The following is a 27751-nucleotide window of genomic DNA, read 5'->3' as shown; positions in this document are numbered from 1 at the left end:
CTCATATTTAAGTGATTGTCCACTAGGACTTCAAGATCCTTCTCAATTACTGTTTTTGAGCCAGGTTTCATCTAATCTGTACTTGTACCTTTAGTTTTTCCTGCCTGAGTGTAAAACCTTACTTTTCTCCACGTTAAATTTCATGTTGTTAGAGAGGGCCAAGTCTGTCAAGATCTTTTTGGATCCTGAGCTTGTCTTCAGGTATGTTAGCTATTCCTACCAGCTTAGTGTCATCTGCAGACTTGATGAGTTCCCCTTCTATTCCCTCATCTAAGTCATTTATGAAGATACTGAGTCTAGGACGGAACCTTGTGTTACCCCACTGCTTACTTTCCTCCATGTAGGTGTAGTACCATCAAGGACAACTCGTTGAGTATGGTTTGTCAGCTGGTTACAAATCCATCTGGTGGTGACACTGTCTATCCCACATTTTTCTAGCTTATCAAGAATAGGTTGTGGTCTACTTTGTCAAATGCCTTGCTGAAGTTTATGATGTCCATAGCATTTCGCTGATCTACTAATTCAGTCACTTTGTCAAAGAATGAAATAAGATTAGTTTGGCATGATCTGTTTTTAACAAACCCATGCTGGCTTTCAGTTATATATAAAAAAAATTACTTGAAATTCTTTTCTTTATTTCTTGTTCACTTTCTTATTGCTGTTCCCTATTCTTCTTATCTTCATTGCAAAATCTGCACAGGTTTTATTCTGTTGAAAACTTAAGTTCTTGGTTCTGATTGCTTGCCTGCTTCCCCTAGTAGTCTCATAGTATTCCTGCATCACTTGACCTTGTTTTTAGTTTCTAGTTTCAAGACAGGGACGTAATCATCAGTCTTTGGTTGTCACTTCATGTTCTGGCCCTGGTTGTTATCAGGGCAAAGTATGTAAAATCTGTACTGCTTTCCAGTATCTTCAGGGCAACCAGGTTAATGTGACCTGCTTTTGGGGTGTTTTCACAGCTGGAGTAAATTTAACCAGTGGCAGAATTACACTGCTTTCCTTTTGTTTGCTGGCAGCCAATCTTTTCTAGCAGTTGCTCTCACTGTTAGATTTTTTTTTTAACTTTAAAAAACATACCGGTAATAAGGCTATTTAACTATATGCAGTCCTAGGACCTTCCCAGTTCACTTGTTGTTCACTTGCAATCCCTGCTGGACACCACTAGCTTTCTGTCTGTGAAAAAGGATAATTTCACAAAGAAATGAAGGGTAAAGTTGAGGAACCCGGAAGGGAGAAATAAAAAGGTCCCAACTGCTCAATTTTTGTCAATCTCAGGGGCCTTCTGCAAATGCCATGTGATCAATTTGCCTTCTAATTCAACATTCAACAGTCTGGGGCTATGTGAACCCTAAAATAAAAGCAGGAGAAGGAAAAAGAAACAGAAAGCGGAGCTGGATTTGTCCAAAACCAAAACAGTGCAAAAATACAGGTAGTCCTCAATGTATGACTGGTTGCTTAGCAACCATTTAAAGTTACGACAGACACTCCCCCTCCCCCGGGCTACTTGTGACCTGGATTTAAAGTTCTGATAGACAACCACTACCAACACCCGTGCAGTCATGTGATCACACTTGGATATTCAGCAACCAGCCTGCATTTCCAGCCCATCTGCAGCATCCCACGGTCATGCAATCGCAATTTGTGACATTTTTGGTTTATTTATATGTTTCTGGCAAGAAGCCTGTTGCAGTCAAATTCATGTAACAACCATGGCATTTGCTTAACAACCGCCACAAAAAATTTGTAAAATTGGTGCAGTCTAGGGGTGAAATCCAGCAGGTTCTGACAGATTTTGGAGAACCGTTAGCGGAAATTTTGAGCAGTTCGGAGAACCAGTAGCGGAAATTTTAAGTAGTTTGGAGAACCGGCAAATGCCACCTCTGGCTGGCCCCAGAAATGGGGAGGGAATGAACATTTTGCAGTATCCTTCCCCTGCTACGCCCACCAAGCCATGCCTACAGAACCAGTAGTAAAAACATTTGAACTTCATCACTGGTGCAGTCACTTGCTGACACATTTAGCATGATTTATGACTATAATTCTGAGCTCATGTATGGTTGTAAATTGAGAACTATCTGGATCATGGTGTAAAAGCGAGATAGTAGGTACAGTGGCCATGCAAAAGAGGTTACAGTTCGAGGTGAGGAAAGGAGGCAAGCCTATCTTAGACTGCATCCCATGAGGATAGCACAGTTTGATATCAAGCCACTTCAGACTTTATCCGGCCAGCATAGAATCGCAATTTGACAGTGGTGTTTATTGCTGGCAGAAACAATCTGTAGCACTTAAACCAGTCCTGGAAAAATTGAGCTGCAATTTTGTACCCCGGTACCTAAGAATTGAGCAGGACTCAGTGGTAAAATCCAATTTTTTTTACTACCGGTTCTGTGGGCATGGCATGGCATGGTTTGGTGGGCGTGGCTTGGTGGGCACGGCAGGGGACGGATACCGCAAAATCCCCATTCCCTCCCCACTCCTGGGGGAAGGATATTGCAAAATCTCCATTCCCATCCCACTCTGGGGCCAGTCAGAGGTGGTATTTGCCGGTTCTTCAAACTGCTCAAAATTTCTGCTACCGGTTCTCCAGAACCTGTCAGAACCTGCTGGATTTCACCCCTGGCAGGACTTGTTTCTAGGTAAAGATGGAAGAACTGCTCCATGAATATTCTTAGCAGTTTAACTACATACACAAGGATTGAAATGGGCAGTCTGCAGCCTAAGCTTTTAGAAAGGAAAAAAAAACCCCACAGCATTGACCCATTTTGGTCATACAAATGGAAACAATTTCTTCTTTTCCATCCTGTTCTTCTGGCTTCAGAAATGTTTGTTTACTTCGTTCAATGCGACCTGGTTTTCTAGAGATCTTATGCGAGGTTGCCACCTGGTGGATCCAGCATTGAAAGCAGGCCCTGAACTTTCACGGATGAGGGTGCGATAAAAGACACTGATTTTTACCTCATCCCATAAGTGTACAAGGTTTCTGAGATTTGTTAGAGGTCCTGTGAAGACTGCATAAAAGTTTTACTTACTAAGATTCATGAGGCAGTCAACATGGTAGGTTGAGGAACGGTGGAAAGGAAACAAAATTGGCAACTGATCTAACCAATATTCCAATAATCTAAGTTCTTAGGAAAAGACCAGAGCAGAATTAAATTGCAAGCAGTTTTAATAGGTTCCCAGCCATAAAAAGAAATGAAAATTCCTACTGAGTTTCTGCGTGCCAACATTCTTCTCTATCTGGCGAACATATTGGAGTGCAATTCCCCATCATTCCCTGCCTCCATTCCCTGGAACCACATTGCCCAAAGACTTTTAATAAGCTGGGGAAGGTTGCTGTGCACATCTGTTCCAAGTTATCAATAAACATTGGTAGAAATAGCAGTTTTATTGTTTTCTCCTTATATAGCAAACTGCTATATCATAGCTTACAGAAGTTTAGATTCCCTATTCTTTAACAACAAGCTGCACTTTCAAGTGGAACGAGTGAATGGATGGATGAATGAATGAATGAATGAATGGCAATAGCTCTTCTTTTTTTCCCTCTTTTTCAGGGCGGTTTTAATTAAACACGTTTGCTCTTTTGATTACTGTAGGTTTTGCTGAAGAGTGAGTACCTTTGGAACCAATACATGGTTGATTCAAAATGGAGCAGGGAGGAGGTTGCCCAGTTCCTGGCAAAACACCCTGAGGATGTTGGTCCAGTGAATGGCTCTATTTACACCTGGAGGGATGCATTCAATGAAACCGATCGAACCATTATGACTATTTCCCATTTTATGGAAGTGAGTCTCCTATTCTTGATGGAGGGTTATTTATTTTATTTTCTGTCTTTGTTAGGATGATTGATTCCAAAGTAAATAGTGATTTGTGGAAGAGGAAAGGAGGGGAAACTGTTTCCAAAGATATGTACAATGAATTTTTTAATTAGGGATTATAGTGGTAGTTAAGGCTTTTTTGGGGGGGGTGTTGTTTTGAGTTTTATTTATTTATTTTTGTTAGCCTGGAAGTTATCTGTGATCCTTCCTTATCCTTGGTCCTCTCTGAGCTTGGTTGTTTTCTTACAGACAATTCATTATCAAACTAGGTAACATTCTCAATCCTAGTACTTGATGGTGTTGCCTAGTTTGGATAATGAAACACCTGTGAAGAAACAACCAAGCTAAGAGAATACCAAGGACCCCTCATTTCAACCCTGAGCTGTAACCCATCTCTTTTATTGTTACTTATCTGTCTTTCTCAGAGAGATTAAGGCTCCTAAAGCGAGAATAGTTCCCCATGAGTGCTCTATCACATCAATTGTTCAAGGGACCCAAACCAGATCCCTGAAGTTCTTTGTTTTGTTTTGTGTAGGAAAAGTGGTGTACATGAAAGGCATGAACCTATTGTCACAATTGTTGACAATAGGTTAGGCAACCAGGTTCCTTATATGTTTTGGAGTCCAGCTTTGATTATCCCTAACCACTGATCATTTTGTCTTAATATTTTAGAAACTGCAGTCTGAAATGTCTGGAGAGTTTCCTACTCTTCAAATTAAGTTGTGAGAAGTCAAATAGGACTTTTGACTAAAATGACATGAGAACAGGCTCGGTTCTAGAAAAAGGCTTTTAACGAAGGCTCTCTAAGCACCACAAACTATGATACACAGCAAAATAAACAAAGATTCAACCCGAATCAGAGTTAGAAAATCACTTCCTAGGGGGAAAAAAAAAAGACATTTTGGTTTTCCATCCCTCCCCCCACCAAATAAACTTCAGCTTCTAACTCAATTCTTTGTTTCCGTTTTAGTGCATCAATTTGAACAAGTTGGAAGCTGTGCCTGATGAAGGGTGGCTTGTCAGCAAATCCATGGAACTGCTGGACCAGAGACGATTCTGGGCTGGCATAATTTTCCCTGAAATTGCTCCTAAAAGTGTGGATTTGCCCCATCATGTCAAGTATAAGATACGGATGGATATCGACAACGTGGAAAGGACCAACAAAATTAAGGACAAGTGAGCATCCTTTGAAACAGCTTTGTTAAGATTCTGACTGTAGTCTTAGATTTGAGAACTTTAAGTCACAATCACTACACCAGTAAAATTGTTCTTTTCTGTTCTTGCAGATTCTGGGACCCAGGTCCTCGAGCTGATCCTTTTGACGACATGCGCTACATTTGGGGAGGCTTCACTTACTTGCAGGATGTAATAGAGCAAGCAATCATCCGGACTTTGACAGGCTCCGAGAAGAAAACTGGTGTCTATGTTCAGCAGATGCCTTATCCATGTTACGTGGATGACATGTAAGACTTATTAGATGAATATCCTGTTGATATATCCTGTTGATATAGAACCAGCTATATTGTGACAAATTTAAAATTACACTTATCTTAGCTGGAGGATATAATAAGAATTTCTGCTTTAAAAAGTCCCTAGAACATTCCTCCGAGGGGAAGGTGCTGTAAGAAGCTTCCTTCAGCCATCTTGAAGGAAGCAGGTACCTTCAAGATGGTGACAAAGATGCTTCCTAGGATAGTTTTTATTCCCTGGGTCCAAGAGTCTTTAGAAACAATAGCAGCTGCCTCTGGAAAATATCCTCCCAAACCTTTGTTTGCCTGCTGTTCCCTTTCTAGATTCTTGCGTGTCTCGAGCCGGTCAATGCCTCTTTTCATGACTTTAGCGTGGATCTACTCAGTAGCGGTGATCATCAAGGGGATTGTATATGAGAAGGAAGCTCGGCTGAAAGAGACAATGAAGATCATGGGCCTCAACAATGGCATCCTCTGGCTTAGCTGGTTCATTAGTAGCTTCATCCCCATTCTCATGAGTGCAGGGCTTCTGACATTCATCCTTAAGGTGAGACTGGCTTCATTTCCCCCCCTCCTTTCTCGATGGATTAATGTTGTGGTTAAAAACATTAAGAACTCTTCCCCAAACTTGTACCCTCAGAATACAGTAGACAACCAGCCAATCTAATTCTCAGTTGGCAAAGGATAATTATGGTTCAAGGTTATCGGAATAGTCCAACCTATCTAGAAAGTGCTAGCCTGGAAGTATGATGTAAAACATGAATCTATTTCCTCAATACTCCTGTCTCTCAACCTTGGGAACCTGAAGAAGTACGGACTTCAGCTCCCAGAGTTCTCCAGTCATTGAAAGAAAAGATTAGCCTTGGCTAAAACTTTAGCTGAATTCAAGATATTTTACACAACGTGGCAAGTCAGAACCAACCAGATCATATTATGGCTCAGGGTAGTGTGTGATCCCAGCCTTTGCTCAAGCATGCGTCACAGAGTTGGATACCTCCAAAATATTTCTATGAATTCTTGGAAAATGACAATGAAAAAGATAGCCAGTAACAGATCAGGGTAGACATCTTGCATGTCTGTAGAAGAATATGGATGATGCAAGATCACTAGTCTTCTTCACCTCTTACCTGGGTGAAACTGAACTTGGATGTTGAAAGTATATTTAACAAAGTTCTCCAGCCATTTGTAGTAGTTGCATTTTTTTTAACGGTACAGTGTTTGGTGCAACATAAATTTATTTCCCCTTTCTCTTCTTTTTTATCCAGAAGGGAAACTTGCTGCCCTACAGTGACCCCACTGTGATTTTCGTCTTCTTGTCTCTCTTTGGTGTAGTAACCATTTCACAGTGCTTCCTCATCAGCACCTTCTTCTCCAGAGCCAACATAGCAGCTGCCTGTGGAGGAATTATCTATTTTACTCTTTATTTGCCTAATGTCTTGTGTGATGCCTGGCAGAGCTATATCGGTTTCTCTGTCAGAATATTTGCAGTGAGTATTGGCAGATCTTTTTGTTGTGGGTTAAGCAAAAGAAATTTTGCAGAGCCTGGTATTTTTAAGATTCTTAGAACAATGATTCTCATTTCTGCAACTCGGATGGAAAATTTTAGCCATGTACTTCTGGAAAGTTGGGAGGGCTGTAATTGAAGAGATTTTTCTGCGTATTTTTTAACTCTGGTTCCTTAAATCTATGGCTAATGTGTAACAAAATCTAAGTTACGTTTCAACTTTAATCTATTTTGCTGATCTCTGACTGGAAGTGGTTGTCATAATACTTACTGCCCTTTGCATGGAAAACATTTTGCTATGAAACCTTCCCATCAACCCAGGAGCAAGGAGACATGATTGGGGTAAAGCTACCAAGAGTCATGTTTCTGTTCAATGATTATCACCATTGGGCACATATCCTTTAATCAACCATGGGCAATAATTGAAGTATTGGCCTGAATCACCTTTTACTTTGGGTCCCTTTTACTTAGTATATGTAACAGTGGCTGGTCTAATCTGACTCATTGACTTTCCTCACATTAAAAAACATAAATAGTAAATGTAGTAGGAGTACTAATTGATGGTCTTTCTTCATCAGAGTCTACTTTCTCCTGTTGCCTTTGGATTTGGCTGCGAGTATGTTTCCCTGTTTGAAGAACAGGGGATTGGGTTGCAGTGGGACAGTTTCTTTGAAAGCCCTGTGGAAAATGACAACTTCAGCTTGACCATATGTATATTCATGATGGTGCTGGATAGCTTGTTGTATGGCATTATGACTTGGTACATTGAGTCTGTTTTTCCAGGTGAGTAATTCTTCTCCTTCTGCTTCTCTTTTCCTCTTCCTCTTCCTCTTCCTCCTCCTCCTGCTGTTAGTTTCTACAGCCCCATCTTCTTCTCCCAATAAAACCACTTGTCCCAGTGAAAGCCACTGTCCTGTGGAGGATGTGGAGAATAGCTGCTCCTCTGCAGGGGAGAAAGCAGAAAAACAGTGGCAGGAAATAAAAGCATCTTAAGTCTTTCAGGAAGTGTGGATGGGAGGGTTGATCTAAGGAACCATGATCAGAAGAGAATTCCCATAATGAGAAGTGCCCATTCTGCAATACTGACTTCATAGCATTTCCACTGGAGAAGTAGCAAAAATCCAAACTAATTGGTTCAGTTGCAGAAATGGTTCCAAAGGTCTCAAGTATTGTGGGGAATACTAGACAGGAACAATCCCTAGATATGGGAATTCTGCTTTCCTATGTATAAACCTTTCATTGTGTGATTAATTTACTCAGAGTTGAATATGCAAAAACTAGAGGTTCTAAACTTGTAAGCAGATTTCTCAAATCATAAGCGAAGATATTTTAACAGTAGGTTCAGCTCCGAAAATCGTTTTTGAAGGACACATTTACACCAATGTAATATACTGCTTTCAATGTTGCCTGCTGGATATATTTCTAAAAAAATTAATTGCACGCATTCAGAGTCTTTCTGAATTGATCTTACTGTAGAGATACAAAGAATCCCACTATATCGTCCAGTCTGCACCTTAATAAATGGAAATAAAGTAAATTGAACTATGGGGTTAAAAGTAGAAATTCTAGAAGGCAATCAAAACGAATGTGTGTGCCAGTTAAAAGAATACATTTGTATATGTGATTTACAAATGAAAAGAACCTAGAATCTGTTTCAAGCAGTTTTAGTACTTGGGGTTAAATCATATATGTAACACTTTCCAAATCAAATAGGTTGATGTGGCTAGAACTTGAGTTCTAGTTCTAGAATGTGGTTCAGCCATTTCAAAAGCACCTTTTCATATCTCAAGTGCTGTGACCGATTCTTTTGTTTCATGAAAAGTTCTTTGCATTCTGTTTAGGTCAGTATGGCATTCCCAGACCTTGGTACTTCCCCTTTATGAAATCCTATTGGTTTGGTGAGGAATCTGGGGGACAGTGGCTCCCTTCTCATGCTGCAGGATCCTCAGAAAGTAAGTGACTCATTTGCAATCTTAGACGCTTACTAAAGGGGGTCATCATCACCATCACCATCACCATCATCATTACATCCTGTGCAGAGCACATTAAGCAGCAAGTATTTTGCAGCAGTTCTGATCATTCACATCATCTTTGGCATCGTTCCAAGGGACAATCTTAAGATCTACTTTTAATGTTTGGTGCCAAGTTTTTCGAGGCCGATTTTGTTTCCTCTTTCCTCCAGGAGGTATCCCAACATAGTGCCATTTTTGGATGCCTGTCTTTAGGCATACGTAAGATATGGCCAACATTTGACTTTCATTCACAGTTCTCAATAGGTGTTCTAAATCTGGTCGTTGCAGTACCTCTTCATTAGTGATACAGTCATGATATGAGACATGGAGGATTTTTCTCAGGAAGAGGGGTCGTTAAGGAGTAATGTTGGGATTTCTTGAAATTCAGAAAGGTTGGATCAGATGGAACATGGACTAATCCTGCAAAAACATGACTGGAGCTTAAACTGTAGTGTTGATGCCAAAATAAACCTAACCAAGGCCTGATCAGAAACAGGAGCATATTTGATCAAACCTAGGTCAGATAATTCTTCCCAGATTTTTATTTTTTGGATGGAAATCTTCTGACATTTCATAATTCTTCTTGGGATCAGTTAGATTGCCCACAGTCATATTCCCCAGGATTCATAAAGTGGCTACATGTACAACATATCCAGTGGCGAAATCCAATTTTTTTTACTACCGGTTCTGTAGGTGTGGCTTGGTGGACGTGGTGTGGCTTAATAGGTGTGGCTTGGTGGGTGTGGCAGGGGACGGATACTGCAAAATCCCCATTCCCTCCCCACTCCTGGGGGAAGGATATTGCAAAATCTCCATTCCCACCCCACTCTGGGGCCAGGCAGAGGTGGTATTTGCCAGTTCTCCAAACTACTCAAAATTTCCACTACCGGTTCTGTGAGAACCTGCTGGATTTCACCCCGATCGTATCCCAATGTGCCCTATGATCTCTATTATTTTCCCTACCTACATTATTGTTCGAAAAGACTGCACACAATACCAATAAAAATCTGATTACTTGCTTAGTTGGATTTCCTTTCCCTTTTTATAGTTTGTATGGAAGAAGAGCCAAGCCATCTTCCCCTTGGAGTCTCCATTAAGAACTTGGTGAAAGTTTACCGTGATGGCAAGAAGCTGGCTATAGATGGTCTTACACTGAATTTCTACGAAGGGCAAATTACCTCCTTCTTAGGGCACAATGGAGCAGGAAAAACTACCACAATGTAAGAGGGAAATTTGTTAAAGAAGAAGAAATGACATCTTGATGCATAGTTGAGTCTGTCACGTTGGAAACTAACTCCTTCTCTATTATGTTTAGGTCCATTTTGACCGGCTTATTCCCCCCAACCTCAGGCACAGCCTTCATCCTGGGTAAAGATATCCGTTCTGAACTCAACAGTATCCGGAAGAATCTGGGTGTTTGTCCTCAACACAATGTCTTGTTTGATGAGTGAGTCACATTACCAATCACAATTCCCTTGTATATCTATTCATTTATTTCCTCATTAGGAAAATGCATAGGGTTGTGATGGGAGATAATGGTGGTGGGGAGAGAATATACATATGCCCATATATCTGGTGGCCGTATTGCAGGCTAACTCTGCTCACAGTCCGGAATTCGATCCTGACGGGCTTGAGGTTGACTCGGCTTTCCATCCTTATGAGGTCGGTAAAATGAGGACCCAGATTGTTGGGGGCAATATACTGACTCTGTAAACCGCTTAGAAAGTGCTGTGAAGCATTATGGTAGGCATCCTCAAACTCCGGCCCATGGGCTGGACACGGCCCGCCAATGCAAAGTATCCGGCCCTTGGAGTGATGGGATTCAACCCCGCCCCTCGCCCCTCACCGTCGGCCTTATCTTCCAGTGAGCATCCACTCTAGCTGCATTTCTGGTTAGTTATTTCACAAGAAAGTTTGTGCTCTTTTTTCCTTCTTAAGTAAATAGATTACTTGTGTTGAGCAAGTCCAGCAAGGACAAAAGCAAAATGGACAAAAGCTAAATTGGCCATGACCATCCAGTCACTTGACTACCTAGCCACACCCACCCAGTCAGTCCAGCCCCCCCCCCCAACAGTCTGAGGGACAATGAATCGGTCCCCGGTTCAAAAAGTTTGAGGAACCCTTCACTATGCGGTTGTATATAAGTCTAAGTGCTATTGCTATACGAATAACATCTGTGTGAATGTTGACTAGTCCACCAAGTTCATGTTCTGTAGGATGTATTGCTTTGCTTCAAAACTGTCCTCAAATTCTTGAGCTGCTTCAGAAAAAACATGATGGAATATTTAGGTAGGAAGGGCACTAAATAGAAAACATAATAGAATCACATTTTTCTCCAAACAGAACAGTTGTATACTGTGTTGTGACACAGTAAATAAAGTAAATAAAGGCTTTCTAATACATGTTTAGATTATTTTTATTGACCTTTCCTGGAACTGAGCCCAGACAATAAATCATGGGTAGTTTCATCTGTAGTAGGTTTATCGTTTTCTGTAAATATCAGTGCTTGGAACTTTTGGAAGAAACCAGAAAAGAAAGGGCAAGGCTAAGCAGTGGCTTCAACCCCTGGTTTATTTTGAGAGGAACAATCCTCCAATCATGATTCATGCTGTATATTACACAATTATCTGATATCACCATCCATGGATGATTAGAGGTATCTACTTGTAGGGAATATTAGCAGGCAGGATTAATGCATTGATAAACCAGCATTTTTTTGTTGTTGTTGTGTCAGCCCCATTTGTTCCCTCTAAATAAATTTACTGCCCACTGAAGCATGGTAAATGAAGGGGAGGAATAATGATTTTTTTTTTCTTGGCAAAGAGAGTGTTGTGCAAGAACTCATTTATATTTACAAGATAGATCCCTTTTGTTCTCCTTTGCTGACTGTGTAACTAAATGAGATTGTTGGCAACTTTCGTCAGATGCTCTGACTCCCACAGATGCTCGGAAATTGTGAGCGTTCACTCCGAGTGCTATAATTTTCTTAAAATGGCTTTTTATCCTGTAACCCTTCAGTTGTGCTGCCTATACATATTTGTATTGTGCTTAAAACCTTGTGTAAGAGAGAGGAGAGCAGGGGACGGGAGGGGAGGAGACAATTCCAGTTCTACCATGGACATGAAAGCCAGCTGGGTGACTCTGGGCCAATCACTCTCTCTCTCTCTCTCAGCTCAACCTACCTCACAAGTTTGCTGTTGTAGTGAACATTGGAAGACAAAGGAGTATTATGTACAGTATGTTCATTGCCTTACATTACTTTTGAAGTAATAAAGGCAGGACAAAAATCTAATAAATAAATAAAACAACCATGCCGTCCTAATGCTCCATTATCTCCATTGATATATCCTTATTGTATCCAAGTTGATTGGTCTTCTAGAAGCTGCAGTCAAGGAAGAAAAGCATCTGTCTGAGGGAGGATTGATTAGGAAATATTAGGATCGATAATAAATGGTCTGATGAGCTGTAAGAAACCTTCTTTGATCTGTGTAGAGATGGCCTTTTAATTTCCCCCACTTACAGGTGTTCTAAAACATCTAGTCATCAGATAATGTAAAAATAGCCTATGCTAGGCATAACCTCAATTTTAAAAATAGATTAGCAGAACCAAACCACACACACACACACACACACACACACACACATATATATATACATATATATATATATGTAGGTCTTTGGTTATTCGGGTTTTCTCCCGCGTAAAATTGGAAGTGTCTTGGCGACGTTTTGACGAAGTCTCATTCGTCATCTTCAGGCTTCAGCTTCGTGCATTGCTCCCAGAAGCACGAAGCTGAAGCCTGAAGATGACGAATGAGACTTCGTCAAACGCCAAGACACTTCCAATTTTACGTGAGAAAACCTCAGAAAACAAATATATACATATATATATACATATATATATACATATATATATATAATATATATATATATATATATATATATATATATATATATATATATATATATATATATATATATATATATATATATATATATACTGTCTCGTTTCTCATCCGTTTCTCCCTTTTGCCTAGGCTGACGGTGGAAGAACACATTTGGTTTTACGCACGCCTGAAAGGTCTGCCGAAAAACTTGGTGAAAAAGGAAATGGAACAAATGGCTATAGATGTAGGCTTGCCTCACAAACTCAAATCTAAGATAAGCCAACTCTCCGGTAAATTGCTATTATTCAGTTATTTAGTGTTGCTTATCTTATCTACATACCTGTAGAATATAAGATGTTGAGAGCTCTCATTGCTCTTCTTTTGTAAGCTACAAGGGGACTTTCTAAACTCTTGAGAGATGTTGTACACCTTTGTGCACAACATTCTATTTATTGTGGGTGGTAAATGAAGAAGAAAATGGGAAGAAAAAAGGGTGGTCTCGGCTGAGCAGCAAACATGAAGATTCCTCCTGGATGGTCAAAAAAGTTCGGAGAAAAAAATGTTCTTCTCCTCTACATCCTGTGATTTACAGGATCTTCCTTGAGGAATTTAGTGAATTAAAGGAAAAGAAAACCAAGGTCTCATTTCAAGATGGCCCATCCATATTTGAGAAATCATAAAGGCATGGATGTGTCCTTCCTCAAATTATATAATAATTAGTGGTGGTATAGCTTATCTGAAGGATAGTTAATTGGGAAAGACTATTTCAGTTATAACATGTCTGCCCACTTGCTTACCCATTGGGATGTATTCACCTAAGTGCATGATGGTTAGTTCTTCATATTTATTTGTTAATTAAATTTATGAACCATCTCATGAAAAGTTGTGTACAACAATCAGATGAAACCACACACATATAAAAGAATCATTCTAAGAATATAAAAGCATTTAACATTAAAATATCTCCAGAGAGTCTAACTCTGCCCAAACTTGTCTCCTAGGTGGCATGCAGAGAAAACTTTCAATAGCTCTGGCCTTTGTAGGTGGTTCTAAAGTTGTCATTCTTGATGAGCCAACAGCTGGAGTGGATCCGTATTCCCGAAGAGGAATCTGGGAGTTGCTCTTGAAATATCGACAAGGTATTCTTTTGTCTTACGGATCAATGAAACTTTGCATGTTTATATTGGTTGGTGATTGTCGGAAGCAAAAATTTTAGATAGAAAAGAGCAGAGGTTTAATTGCAGAGTACCTGCCTTGCATGCAGAAGGTTCCAATTTCTGTTACCGCCATTTTGAGCTAGGAAAGAGTCCTATCTGAAACCCCAGAAAACAATGGCTAGTTAATGTATACAGTATTAAGCTTGCTCAGACAGTGATCTGATTTTATACAATTTAATTCTGTATAGTGTATTTTTGTTTGCCTCCTTTGTGTGTAAGAATGAAACACCTAATGACATGCAATAAGAAAATCACTATTTTCATTCAATAGTCCACTTAATGTAACTAGTTGAACTCTCAAGGAACGTTTGCCAAAGATTTCTGTGCAGAATAGCTATAGCACATAGACTTATATACCGCTTTACAGTGCTTTACAACCCACTCTAAGCAGTTTACAGAGTCAGCATCTTGCCCCCAACAATTTGGGCCCACATTTTACCTACCACAGAAGGCTGGAAGGCTGAGTCAACCTTGAGCCTGGTGAGATTTGAACTGGCAGCCAGCAGTCAGCAGAAGTAGCCTGCAGTACTGCATTCTAACCATTGCACCTCTGAGGCTCAGAACAAGATTGGGTAGACCTAAAATGGCTTAAATTAAGTCTAAGCTGGCTCTCCAAGATCTTCCAGATGAAACCTTTTTAGTCTTGCTAACATTTTGGTCAGAACAATCGATCACTATTCCTTTTCTGAAGTTTCAAGTTAAGGTGTCTCCCAGCCCAACAATCTGCAATCTTTTAAACTAGAGATGCTAAGGTTTGAAAGTGGGACTTTCTGCAATGCTACATGTCTTCTCTTCCACTGAGCTATGGATGTTCCTCATGAAGCGGTGTTTGAATAAGCTGTGGTCCTCCAGTTGAACCTTCAGTTATTTGTAAAGTTGTGCATAGGAGAAAGAATGTGATGCTACTGACAACATTTCTATGCTTTAATTAATGGGCAATAATAACATTGACATCAGATTTCAGTCAGCTAGAATGGCAGATCTTGATCCACTATATCTTCTTGCTGTGGCTTTTGTAAAAACATCTGCGAGGCTCTTTGGATAAGCTTGGGACAACCATGGTTGTGTGGGAAAGTTAATAGAAAGATTCTATTTTCCTGGTGTTGATTTGCCGTCTCTGAGCTGATGTTTGCCCATGTAAGGAAAACAGAAATCACATGATCACTAAGCTTCCCTAATATGTGCGTGTTTCTTTTGAATGTAGGTCGCACTATCATTCTCTCCACCCACCACATGGATGAGGCAGACATCCTTGGAGACCGAATTGCCATCATATCTAATGGCAAACTCTGTTGCGTTGGCTCTCCATTATTCCTGAAGAACCAGCTGGGCACAGGATACTACCTGACCTTAGTGAAGAAGGATGTGGATTCCTCACTCAGCTCCTGTAGAAACAGCAGCAGCACAATATCTTACCTGAAAAAGGTAGGAGTTGTTGCCAGTCTAAAACAAACTAAATAGATGGGGCTTCTGAAGTATGAGAACTTCTTTCTTGGGGTCTATAATCATACAAAATATTCAGGAGCACAACGGCACGGTCTAAAGGCATAGCAACATTCCGATTTCTGATTGATTTGATTTCAATGCCTGCCTTGATTGCTCTTGTCTCAGTGTTCTTAAAATGTACTTCCTCCTGATTTACTTGGGCTAAAAGATCTTTCAATTACCTTTTCTTCTGTGACTAGGATGACAGTGTTTCGCAGAGTAGTTCTGATGCTGGCCTTGGGAGTGATCATGAAAGTGACACCCCAACAATAGGTAAGGTTGTTTCTTGCGTACTGAATTTCTGTTTGGCTAGATGGGGAGTTCTTAATCCCCATTGTGACAGAATTTTGATAGTAATTTTCTTGGCATTTAAAAAAAATTAGTCCAAAGTCTGAGCATTGATAGACTATTAGTCTAAGCAAGGCGAGTTAAAAACTTAGGCTTTGCTTCTGGCAGCTGCCTTTTATTGCTGGTTAATGTGGTGGCGGGATTCTTCTCTCCTCCTCACCCCTTAGAATAGATCTGGGAAGAACATAGGTAGCACCCCCACTACTCATGGCCCAAGAGGATTTTCTCTGTTACTTGAGAAACTTTCCATGGACTGGGGAAGCCCTTCTATTCATGGAAATAGCAATAGCACTTAGATTTATATACCGCTTCATAATGCTTTTACAGCCCTCTCTAAGCAGTTTACAGAGTCAGCCTATTGCCCCCAACAATCTGGGTCCTCATTTTTACCCACCTCGGAAGGATGGAAGGCTGAGTCAACCTTGAGCCTGGTGAGATTTGAACTGCCGAACTGCAGCTAGCAGTCAGCTGAAGTAGCCTGCAGTACTGCACTCTAAAAACTCCCCGAGATAAGCACTTTGATCATTAGCAATATCTGATATGAAAAGATTATATTTAGTTGGTACAGCACAAAGCAACAGCGGCAACGGCAGAATTTGATGACTCCTTGCATTCTTCTAGATGTCTCTGCAATTTCTAATCTGATTATGAAGCACGTCCCGGAAGCAAAGCTGGTGGAGGACATTGGCCACGAGTTAAGTTATGTTTTGCCCTATGAAGCTGCCCGAGAAGGAGCTTTTGTGGAGCTGTTTCATGAGATTGATGACCGCCTCTCTGACCTGGGTATTTCCAGCTATGGCATTTCTGAGACTACCTTGGAAGAAGTAAGTGAAGCGTGCAGATGACAGCAGAAGTGCTCAAATTGTCCCTCGCTTGGTTTGATCCCAGCAAGATGTGGCTGAGATGTAGTTATTTATTAAATACTTACTTTTATTATTAAATTCCTACACTGCCAACCTCACCCAAAGGACTCTGGATGGTTTAGAACAACATCAATACATCTATACGAGGAACAGCTCAGATTAAAAAAAGCCAAGTTAAGAAGAAAGTTAAAATTTACCAGTTAAAAGTGAAAATCAGAATTTAAAAATTCAGACAGCTAAAAGAATTAATAAGGAGGAAGCAGTGCCCTCAAGCCACCCGCAACCCCCAGGGTTGCAACACACCCCATGCTAATTAGCCAAGCCAGGTCTTAACATACTTCCATAGAACCAACAATTCAGGTTTGCCTCAATTCTGAAGGTCAGCCGTTCCAAAGGGCAAAAGCAACAGCAGAGAAAGCAGAGGTGGTATTCAGCAGGTTCCAAAAAGTTCTGGAGAACTGGTAGCGGACGTTTTGAGTAGTTCAGAGAACTGCTAAATACCACCTCTGACTGGCCCCGCCCCATCTATTCTTTGCCTCCCAAGTCCCAGCTGATTGGGAGGAAATGGGGATTTTGCAGTAACCTTCCCCTGGAGTGGGGAGGGAATGGAGATTTTACAGTAGCCTTCCCCTGCCACGCCCACCAAGCCACGCCCACAGAACCGGTAGTAAAAAAAATTGAATCCCACCATTGAGAGAAAGCCTTCCTCCTGCATCCCGCCAGTCAAAATTCTTTGACCAATGGGATATGCAGCAAGCAGCACGTCCTTCCCTGCTTAACCAGGTGGGATGGATCAATTTAATTGGGAAGAGACAGCTCTTCAGGTCCAATAATAGCCTTCTTGCACTTGGCAGAGGGGTATGCTTCCAAAACGTATTAACACCCATTCTCATGAAATGAATCGCAGTGCTGCAAAACTGTGTTTTGGCTTTTCTGGTGGGCGGAATAGTAATAGAAATAAATAATAATAGTAGTAAATGCAAACTTATGAATTCCGTGCTATTCATGGATCTAATTCTCCAATGCTATCAACTTGCGGTCAGGGAATATTCAGATGTCTCTGGTGAGCTGCACATGAGGGTGGCGGGAACTTCATCTGCACGGATGTTACTGTGAGCTATGCTAAAAGCAGTTCTCTATGGTTCTGCCTCTGGATTTTACTTAGGTTTATCAGGGCATCCATGCATGGCGATACAGACCTAATCAGAACTGCCATCTGTGAGGTCAGCAAAAAACTCCTCTTTCCTCCCAGCTTTCTTTGGGAAAGGAACTGCCCTCCCCTAGCATCTCTGCAGGGATCTTCGGGAAAAAAAAAACCTGGGTCACCCTAACCTTAATCCTAACCAAAGCCCTACCTGGAAATGTCATGGATTAAATCAGGAACCCTTTTTTCAAAGAAATATGTGTCCTGTGACTCGAGGACAGCTCATCTTGGCTTTTTCTCAAACACGATTTTCTCTCTTCCTCCCACAGAGCTTGAATTCTCTTCCATGAGATCCATATCTTTGGGTCTTTTCTTAGTTGTGCTTAACCACCCCACAAGCCTTCCCCTCCACCCCCCTTTCTCTGTTATGTCACCATGACATGGCCTCCAACCCCTTCTCCGTTCATGAGTAAAACAGATTAGGGCAGTTTTAGCTGTGCAAGTGTTTATGTAGCCTTCTCCAGTTTATTTCACCAGAGTGCAAAGGCTGCCTTGAAGTGTGTAAACCTGTTAGGATTGTAATTGTAGTGGAGGCATAGAAGCAGGATAGAGTTGGACTGCTAACTCTAGGGGAGAGAATACCAACTCAATGTAGGGGAAAACCCATAATAAGAAAGATCAGTGGAAATATTTCTTGAAACGCTTTGCTACGCTTTTACTCCTACTAAAGTTAATAATACACTTTTTGGTAAGAAAAAAATATTTTTAAAATGTTCTAAAATAGGCCACAATAATTGTTAGCCTTTATTTAAGACAGAAATTTGAAAGAGTAGCATCAGGGGAAAAAAAAGAGTTTGTGGAAACAAAAGAGCATTAATCATGCTTAAGGATAAAGCTTTTGATTCCTGGCTTAAGTGTTAATATGGGAGGCATTTCATCATACCCTGTTCTTGATTTTATCAAGTTGGAACCTGCTTGCTTTAACTGGTATTATTTATTTATTATAAATAATAATACATATTTAACTGGTATTAATTATTTACTATAATTAGATTCATATCATAACTTTATTTTGTACAGATCAAGTTGATGCAAATTAGTATTTCTCAACCTTGGCAACTTTAAGATGAACAGACTTCAACTTCAACTGAGGAATTCTGGGAACTGAACTCCACATGTGTTAAAATTGCCAAGGTTGACAAACAGTCCTGTAAATAATGCTCCCACCTTCAATTTCTCCCAAAACAACAGTCCTGTGAGGTAGATTAGGCTGAAAATGAGCGACTGGCCTACAATTCTCCTGCTGGCTTTCATACTTAATGTGGGATTAGAGTTTATAGTCTGCTGTTTGCTAGTCCAGTACCTTCACCATTACACCAAACTGGAACATTGAGATGACTCGTGCCGCTTATGTAGAAGCATCCTGAGTAGAGCATTGAAGATAGATCGTGCTATGCGGCTTAGCATAAAGCACCATACATTAAAGCCATCACTTTTGTCTTTCAGATTTTTCTCAAGGTGGCAGATGATAACGGTGTGGATGCAGAGACTTCAGGTAAACAGCAATAATTGTGCAACACTGGAAAACTTTAGATAACATAACAACTGAGTTGTGGATTAGTAAAGCCTGTTCAATTGCCACATTAGAAAAAAGTTAATGAAATTTCAGAAGAGAAACCTTGATTTTTATCACTCAATTGGATTTACCTTAATAACAATAGATTATAATCTGGTATATTCTTTACATATAATAACTTTTCACATGTATAATTACTAATTTTATTTAGATGATAGATTTTAAAAATATTTTCTATTTCCCCTTTTTTAAAACTTTATCTTGGAATTACGTTAATGCAGCTGCATGACATTGTAAAAGGAAAAAATAAATGACTTCTCCTTTAAAAAATAATTATAACAATAAACAATATTATTATTATAACATGCCGCCCTAAAATCAGTACTGTTGTACATTAAATGTTCCTTTCATGCAGTAGCCCTTAATGTCTAGCTATTGTATTTGAAACCTATGGAGTAAGAAAAGTTTATGCTGGCAATGGGGATTTCCAGAAAGATCTGTCAGTAATAAGGCGATTCATAATGTGAATTGGATTGACATATCTGTCAGCATCTTTCAAATGTTACAGCTTCCATACAAAAATAGTTTGATGTGTGCCAAAAGCTGGTACTATTTGAGAGTCTGCTGAGAAGATTCACATGCCCTAGAACAGGGCTGTCAAATTCGTGGCCTGCAGGCCGGATGCGTCCTGCGCTGGTCACGCCCAGTTACGTGAAGGGGGAAAAAGTTACGATACATCACATGTCGACGGGAGTTTGATATCCCTGCCCTAGAATCAAAGAACCATGAAACAGAATTACTCAGCAAATGTTGATGAGATTGGCCTTTGGATGCCCAGTTCTGAACCAAACCTGCACCTACATCACTGTGCTTCTATCCCATTGTGCTTTCTTCTAAAAACAATGACGGTGTTGTGACCCAGACCCAAGTAGGTAGCAACAAACTCAGTTTGTGATAAAATAAACTTTATTTGAACAGCTGGGAATTACTCCATTTCCAGCGTCGTGCAACTCAAAGTAAAACAAAGGCCTCCCAAACAAACATTCTTCGGTTATCACAGACCTGAGTCCAATTAGGCAAACTGCCAAAGGCTCTTCCTGATAACTGTCCAGAAGTCAGAGCAGAGAACGGAGCAAAGAACGCAGCTACAACATTGTTTTCCGGCAAGCTGAAACACCGGTGTTGGTCTTGTTTTAAGCCTTATGGGAGGGGCCAATCATCTCTTGGTCTTACTCCTGAGTTGTCCTCTCTGCCTGAGCTGTTCTTGCCTTCTGGCAGCTCTTCCCATGCGTACATTAGGAACAGGCTCCTCCTGTTCCTCTGCCTCACTACTATCAGTCTCTGGAGTCTCTGGGGTCCGCACCTCAGCCTCATTGCTGTCTGATTCCGTTGCCAGCTCCGTAGTCTGCTGACAGACCACAATAGATGGGTCGCTTCCTTGAAGCAACTTTTATTACTTTTCTGGGAATTTTCCGGACGAGATTCTTAAAAATAAAAGGAAAACGGAGCAGAAAACATACAAGTGCAATAGTTTGGGCAGCGTGAATTCAATTTTGATAGAAAATGAACTTTTCTTTTCAGACGGCACATTACCCGCTAGACGAAACCGAGTCTTTGGAGACCGACAAAGCTGCCTTCGCCCATTCACAGAGGATGATGCTTTTGATCCCAATGATTCTGACATAGATCCAGGTAGAGTGGAAAGCTTCCATGTTTCTCTGCATGTATGAGATAAAAAGTACATTATAACTGATGACCAGCTGTGCATGATTTGCTGATCTTATTTCAAATAGGGACTGTGAGGTTATGGGTGGTTCATTGTAATTCAGGGGAGTATCACCTCGCAACACACCCATGCTAGGAACATCAAGATGTACATCAAACCCAGTGTATATAACTTGAGACCCAAGAAACAAGAGGCTCCCTCCCCAGATTGACACCAGAGTTAATTTACTGGTAGTCCTTCCTTGCTAACCAGTAATTGGGATCAGAATTTCTGTTGCTGAGCAGAGCTGAGGTGAAATATGATGTAACCATACTGCTTAGTGGCAGTTTCAGTAGTCCCAGTTGCATTCATTAGGCCAGAAGAAGCACCTCATGCTTCTTCTGGTCTACCACGCTTGCCTTGACTTCAGCTCCCTGCACGTGCCTATTTCCCTCCCGTGTCTGTCCTTCTGGATGTCCTGTATTCCACCATTTACAGTCCCCCTCTGCCCTTCATTGGCTTGTGTCCCATGCTGATGAGGTGTGCTTGGCCAAGGCAACCACTTCCCTTCTCTAAGCTTGAATATGAAGAGATGTACTTGGTTTTAAGCCTACTTGATGCAACCCACAAAGTGGTACTGAATAATCAAGGGACGTGCATGTCTGTCTGTGAAGCAACGTTTGTCAAAATAAACTAATAACGATACGGTGGGAAATTGTTAGCTGCCTGTGGAAAGGACAGTCAGGGTCAGTTCCCCAAGCCTTATCGCTAGAAATTCATAACTTCAAGTTTAGCATCAAAAAAATATGCAGGCGCCAGGCTGCTGTTTCAGCCACTTGATTTCCTTTTGGCAGCTGCTGCTTCTAGCTCCAGCACGGCTTCCAGTTCAAAAATTTCTCTTTTGCTTCAGGTCATTTGGAGGGAAAATGTATCTGTTGCAGAGATGGAAAATCTACCAGTTCTAACAACCCTACTAGATGTTCCTGAACTGCAACTCCTATCTTTAAACATTGACCATGCCGGCTGGGGCACTTGGGGGGGGGGGGTTGTAGTGCAGCTACAATCTAGTGAGCCATGCAATTCTCCTATGCTAAGTAAGAGAGGAAAGGTTTCAAGACTCTAAGCAGATGCTTAAACAAGGTGTCCTACCTAGAAGTTCTTCAGCTTAGGGCAGGGGTCTGCAATCTTAAACACTCAAAGAGCCATTTGGACCCGTTTCCCACAGAAAAGAAAACACCAGGAGCCACAAAACCTGGGTGGGCGTGGCCAAGTTGATGTCACTCATTTCAACCAGTCACATGACACACACATCCAGCCACACCTACCCAGCTGGTCATTAGGGCAGAGAACTGGTTGTTAAAAAACACAGGGAACCACAAAACCCTTTTGATATATGTCTCTCCCTCCCTCTCTCTCTCCCCCTCTCTCTGTATCTCCCCTGGCCGCTTCTCCATCCCCTGCTGTCGCCCTTATTTTCTCAGGCTAGGCGAGGAGTGACTGGGAGGGGAGGGCAATGGGCATGGCCAGCCAGTGATGCGATCACCCAACGGGGAGCCATAGCAGAGGGCCCAAAGAGCCGCATGCGGCTCCGGAGCTGCAGGTTGCTGACATCTGGCTTAGGGAAATAGATGGAAGTTTTCATTGACTCCCAACTCTTTGCCTGCAGAGTCTCGGGAAACTGACCTTCTGAGTGGGATGGATGGCAAAGGATCCAGTCAGATGAAAGGCTGGAAGCTGACCCAGCAACAGTTTGTAGCTCTGCTTTGGAAGCGGCTACTTATTGCCAAGCGCAGCAGAAAGGGCATTTTTGCTCAGGTGAGTTGGGTTCTCTCCGAAGGGTTCAATTCTACAGGTAGTCCTCAATTTACATCCACAATTGGGACTGGAACGTCCATTGCCAAATCATGCCCAATTTTACTATCTTTTTTTTTTTTTTACCCCGGTTGTTAAGCAAACGGCTGCAGAGGTTAAATAAATTATGGGGTCATTAAGAAAATCTGGCTTCCCCATTGACTTGGCTTGTTAGAAGCCAGCTGGGAAGGACACAAATGGTGATCATGTGACCATGGAAGGACACAGCAATAGTTGTAAATGTAAGCTTTTTTCAGAGCCATCGTAATTTTGATTGGTTCTTAAATGAATGGTCATAAGTCGAAGACTACCAGTATAGGAATTTCAAAAACTAGTTCCTTTTCTGCTTAGTAAGTCAATTACTACTGATCACTAACTTTTGGAAGCTTAGTTTTCTCAGTGCGAAACTTGAATGCTGGTAGTTTACACAAAGAGGGGTTAAAATCAGATTCTTATTTCCCATCCAGCGGCAATATATATTAAACTCTACATTGACAAGAATGGTAATTAGCAGGTGGAACAATGTTTGTTTGTTTGTTTTTCCCTGCTGAATTAATCACATCAAAGTTTTTAGAGTTTTAATGTGGGATGAAGTTTGAAATTTGGTAGGGGGAAGGCATGTTCTTTGGAAGGATTCCTCTCTCCCCCCACAAAAAGGTGCAATTATTTGCTTTTTTTACCCCCTTGATGATTCACTTCCTTTGCTGTTGAAAGGCAATATGGCAAAGGAATCTGCAGTTCAGTTTGACATTACTGATTAAATATTGGAAATGATAGGAGCCGAGTTTTTAGCATGTTGTGCAAAGCTGTTCTTCTTGAAGAATTTGGTGAGCCTGTTCCCTTCCCTCCTATCTGCCTCATTCCAGATTGTCCTCCCTGCCATCTTCGTTTGCATTGCTCTTGTGTTTAGTCTGATTGTTCCACCCTTTGGAAAATATCCCAGTCTTGAATTGCACCCATGGATGTATGATGAGCAGTATACATTTATCAGGTAAATATTAAACAATAGTTCAAGAAATCTGATATAACTTAGTATGTTATGGTGCGCAGGCTCAAACTCACAGATTAAGTCAGATGTGATAAACAATGCAAAACCAATTTAATACCAGGTTGTAAATACACCATATCATATACTGTACTTCTGGGAATTCTGAATGGAGATTGAAATAAACATGGAAGAGCTATGGAATTAATGTGAATTAATGTGAAGGAACATTAATCTTGTTTGAAACAAATAGCTTCAGCTTCCTGAATTCTTCCTATTCCTGTGTTTCTGTTTCCTCTGCCTTTGAATTAATTTTAAGCCTTGATGGTTTCCTTTTGATGCATCCACAGCAATGATGCCCCAAAAGACCCTACTACTCAAAAGCTTTTGAGCGCTCTTCTCAGCAAACCTGGTTTCGGGACCCGTTGCATGGAAGGATACTCCATTCCGTAAGTGGAATATTAGGAAAACACTTTGTAAAATGAAGAAAGAGCTGGAGAACACTTGGAATTCATCATGGATCTCTTGGCAATTACTAGTGTGACTGTGTTGTGTGTTTAGTAATTCTGGGAGAAATACAAATTTGCAGCTACAGAATGTGGTTTATGTTCCTATATTCTGTTAATGTGATTTTTGGTTTATGTTCTTAAATTCTGACAAGAATTTCTTGATCTCGAATGTATACTGAATTTATGCTGAATCTGCAGCGGTCAGAAATCTTAACTGATATAACTAGTGGTTAACCTGGTGGAAAAGTTGGGTAGCTGCAGACCCAAACAATATAACTGGAACGGCTTGGGCAAAGTTCAATAAAAACGTAGCAGCCACATGAGTTTTGTTTGTTTTTTTTGCATTTATATCCCGCCCTTCTCCGAAGACTCAGGGCGGCTTACACTATGTAAGCAATAGTCTTCATTCTATTTGTATATTTATATACAAAGTCAACTTATTGCCCCCAACAATCTGGGTCCTTATTTTACCTACCTTATAAAGGATGGAAGGCTGAGTCAACCTTGGGCCTAGTGGGACTAGAACCTGCAGTAATTGTAGGCAGCTGCTGTTAATAACAGACTGCATTAGCAGTCTGAGCCACAGAGGCCCTTTTAAGGTGGGGCTCTTAAGATTTCATACTTGAAAGTTGTTTTACAAACTACATTCAGGCCATGTGTACCTATAGTGCAAACTGATGTAAATAGAAAGGATTAATCACCTGCCTAGTTCATGTATATATAAAACAGGTGATAGGAAACGGGGCTCCTTAGTCCTGCCATCTGCTTGGCTAGTATAAGATTTCTGAATGAAAGTCTTTTCTTTTTGTCTTCTGTTTTTTTTTACAGAGGGGCTCCTTGTTCTGTGGGAAAAGAAGCGTGGAGCCAAGATCCAGTGCCTGAGAATCTCATGGAAATCTTCCAGAAAGGCAATTGGACAATGAAGAATCCTTCCCCATCGTGCATATGCAGCAATGACAAAATCAGGAAAATACTTCCAGTGTGCCCTGCTGGGGCTGGTGGCCTACCTCCTCCCCAGGTATGTGGTTAACACTTGGGATATACTTTCTTCCAATCCTAATGCAGCTAAAACATCCTGCTAGGAGGTAGGGAGGTAGATAGATGGATAGACCGTAGATAACTGTGAATTATTTCATTGATGTAATCCGTTTATAAGCTGCTGTGGCCATTTAAGCTGGCACACAACTATATAATGACACATATATTTTTTTTAAAAAAATGGAAACCACAGTTTCAAATGCAGATATAAATCTAAGCAAAGAGGATCACAAGTCACCCAGTGAAGGTCTTCTGTAGAAATGAAGCAGGGGTGAAATCCAGCAGGTTCTTACAGGTTCTGGAGAACCGGTAGTGGAAATTTTGAGCAGTTCGGAGAACCGGTGGCGGAAATTTTGAGTAGGTCAGAGAACCGGCAAATGCCACCTCTGGCTGGCCCCAGAGTAGAGTGGGAATAGTAATTTTGCAATATCCTTCCCACACGAGAGATTTTGCAGTATCCTTCCCCTGCCATGCCCACTAGGCCATGCCCACCAAGCCCCACCAAGACATGCCCACAGAACCGGTAGTAAAAAAAATTGGATTTCACCACTGTATTGGAGTTACAAAAAACAGGACTGTTAAAGGTTTGGAGAATTTTGTGAGAAAGTCAAAAGAAAAAAAGAAAGAAAAGAAATCAAGTTCTGGGGCATTATTTGAAGAGATAAAGATAGTTAAAAATAAAGAGAAAGGAGGGCTCGTAATTACTCAGATCTACAGTCATGAAGGGCATTAGAGATACAGTCAGAACCTTTAACTAGTAGAGCTTGTGAAGTAGAAATGTCACTTGGGCAAAATGTGGTGCATCCATAACTACTGGTATCTAGCCTGCTACTTTTATATCATTAGAATATGAAGTATTGGAATGAAGAGGGAAAAAAGAGAAACTTTAAAATTAAAACCTAGTATTAGCTAACCTTTAATATATTTCAGAGGTTTAATGACTTCTGCTATGGGTGGAAGATGAAATGTAGAGTATTCATAGCAGGCTTGGGTTACTGATTTCTATAATAAATGACAATAGTGGTAATTCAGGACCAATCATATCCTGGCTTATTCAGTGTTCTATTTTCCTTCTCCTGCACTATCTATAGAGAATCCAGGAGACCACCGATATTCTGCAGAATCTGACGGGGCGCAACATTTCTGACTATTTGGTGAAGACTTATGCACAGATCATTGGAAAAAGGTGCTTCATCTTGCTTATTGTTGCTACTCTTCTTATTTTATAGCAACTTTTACTATGATTATCAAGCTGTTGTTTACATGTATTCCATTCTGTTTTTCTTTCTATCTTTTAAACCCAAAGCAGAAGGGAGGATCTCATAGTATCTTTTTAGGACAGGAGTGTCAAACTCAAGGCCCATGGGCCGCATCAGGGTGATTAAATCTGGTCTGTGCGGCCAGCCTGGAAATATCAAAGGACCGGCCAGCGGTGCCTCTGCTGGCCGAAAATGGCCCATGTGACCCATTTTTGGCCTGTTTTTCGGCCAGTTTTCGGCCAGCAGAATGCTGCAGGAGGCCATGGAGGACGAAAACAAGGTGCAGGAGTCACTCCTACCCCTGGGGCCCGTTTTGGCCGGTGAAGTGTTGTAGGAGGGCGTTCAGGTTGAAAATGGGGCAGAGCGCTCCCGTGCGCCCCATTTTGGCTAGCATGGTGCTGCAGGAGGGATCTGTCCTGTCCACACACACCCACTGCCCCCCCACTGGCCCACAGAGAAGAACTACAGTGCTGATCTGGTCCTCGAAGAAATCCAGTTTGATACCCCTGATTTAGGCTAACATGTTTTATCAAAAAGGTAGAGGCTTTCTTGAACTACAGCTCAGTTCATTAGATGCCTGGAGTGGCTAAACTGAGGTGGTTTGGGGCGGAAGGGAACAACAAAAGAGAACATTAAAACTTAAAACTTATTTATTTCATATGGCTGGACTAGCCTGATTTTTATTTTTATTAGATGGGTTTTTAAAATTGTGTTATTTTATAGGGGAGTATGTTTTTAACGTTTTGGGCATTTAAATCAGTTTTTTAAGGGTTGTTTTAAATTATTGTGTGTATTTATATTTTATCTGCCTGTTCACCGCCCTGAGTCCTTCGGGAGAAGGGCGGTATACAAATTAAAATATTATTATTATTATTATTATTACATAAGGTGGGGTGATTAGGTAGATATGGGTGACATGTAAGATAGATTACAACTCCTTCATAGGAGGAGTTGTAATCCTTCTAATATATATTAAAAAGCTGTTGAATTTGTTGAGACATTCCAAGTAAGCCTGAAATCTTTTTTTTTTAGTCTGAAAAGGTGCTACTTTTTTTTTTGAATTTGAATTTATATCACGCCCTTC

At 40.9% G+C, this 27751-nt stretch overlaps 1 protein-coding gene across 1 annotated transcript in view; it reads left to right on the top strand.

Moving 5' to 3' along the window:
• Positions 1–27751, top strand: part of ABCA1 (ATP binding cassette subfamily A member 1) — a 133766-nt gene that overhangs the window by 80827 nt on the left and 25188 nt on the right. Inside the window, exons 12-32 of the mRNA XM_058173100.1 lie at positions 3594–3782; positions 4786–4991; positions 5102–5278; positions 5609–5831; positions 6550–6771; positions 7367–7571; positions 8630–8740; positions 9849–10020; positions 10116–10247; positions 12838–12977; positions 13689–13826; positions 15109–15329; positions 15590–15662; positions 16359–16561; positions 19251–19299; positions 20902–21012; positions 22692–22840; positions 23743–23867; positions 24212–24310; positions 25199–25388; positions 26500–26594. Coding sequence (XP_058029083.1) covers positions 3594–3782; positions 4786–4991; positions 5102–5278; positions 5609–5831; positions 6550–6771; positions 7367–7571; positions 8630–8740; positions 9849–10020; positions 10116–10247; positions 12838–12977; positions 13689–13826; positions 15109–15329; positions 15590–15662; positions 16359–16561; positions 19251–19299; positions 20902–21012; positions 22692–22840; positions 23743–23867; positions 24212–24310; positions 25199–25388; positions 26500–26594 — 3230 coding nt within the window. The remainder of the gene's footprint in view (positions 1–3593; positions 3783–4785; positions 4992–5101; positions 5279–5608; positions 5832–6549; positions 6772–7366; positions 7572–8629; positions 8741–9848; positions 10021–10115; positions 10248–12837; positions 12978–13688; positions 13827–15108; positions 15330–15589; positions 15663–16358; positions 16562–19250; positions 19300–20901; positions 21013–22691; positions 22841–23742; positions 23868–24211; positions 24311–25198; positions 25389–26499; positions 26595–27751) is intronic.

Source organism: Ahaetulla prasina, chromosome 2 (genome assembly GCF_028640845.1).
Source record: "Ahaetulla prasina isolate Xishuangbanna chromosome 2, ASM2864084v1, whole genome shotgun sequence".
Classification (NCBI taxonomy): domain Eukaryota; kingdom Metazoa; phylum Chordata; class Lepidosauria; order Squamata; family Colubridae; genus Ahaetulla; species Ahaetulla prasina.
The sequence above is the reverse complement of the archived record's forward strand: the minus strand, read 5'-3'. Positions and strand labels throughout refer to the sequence as shown.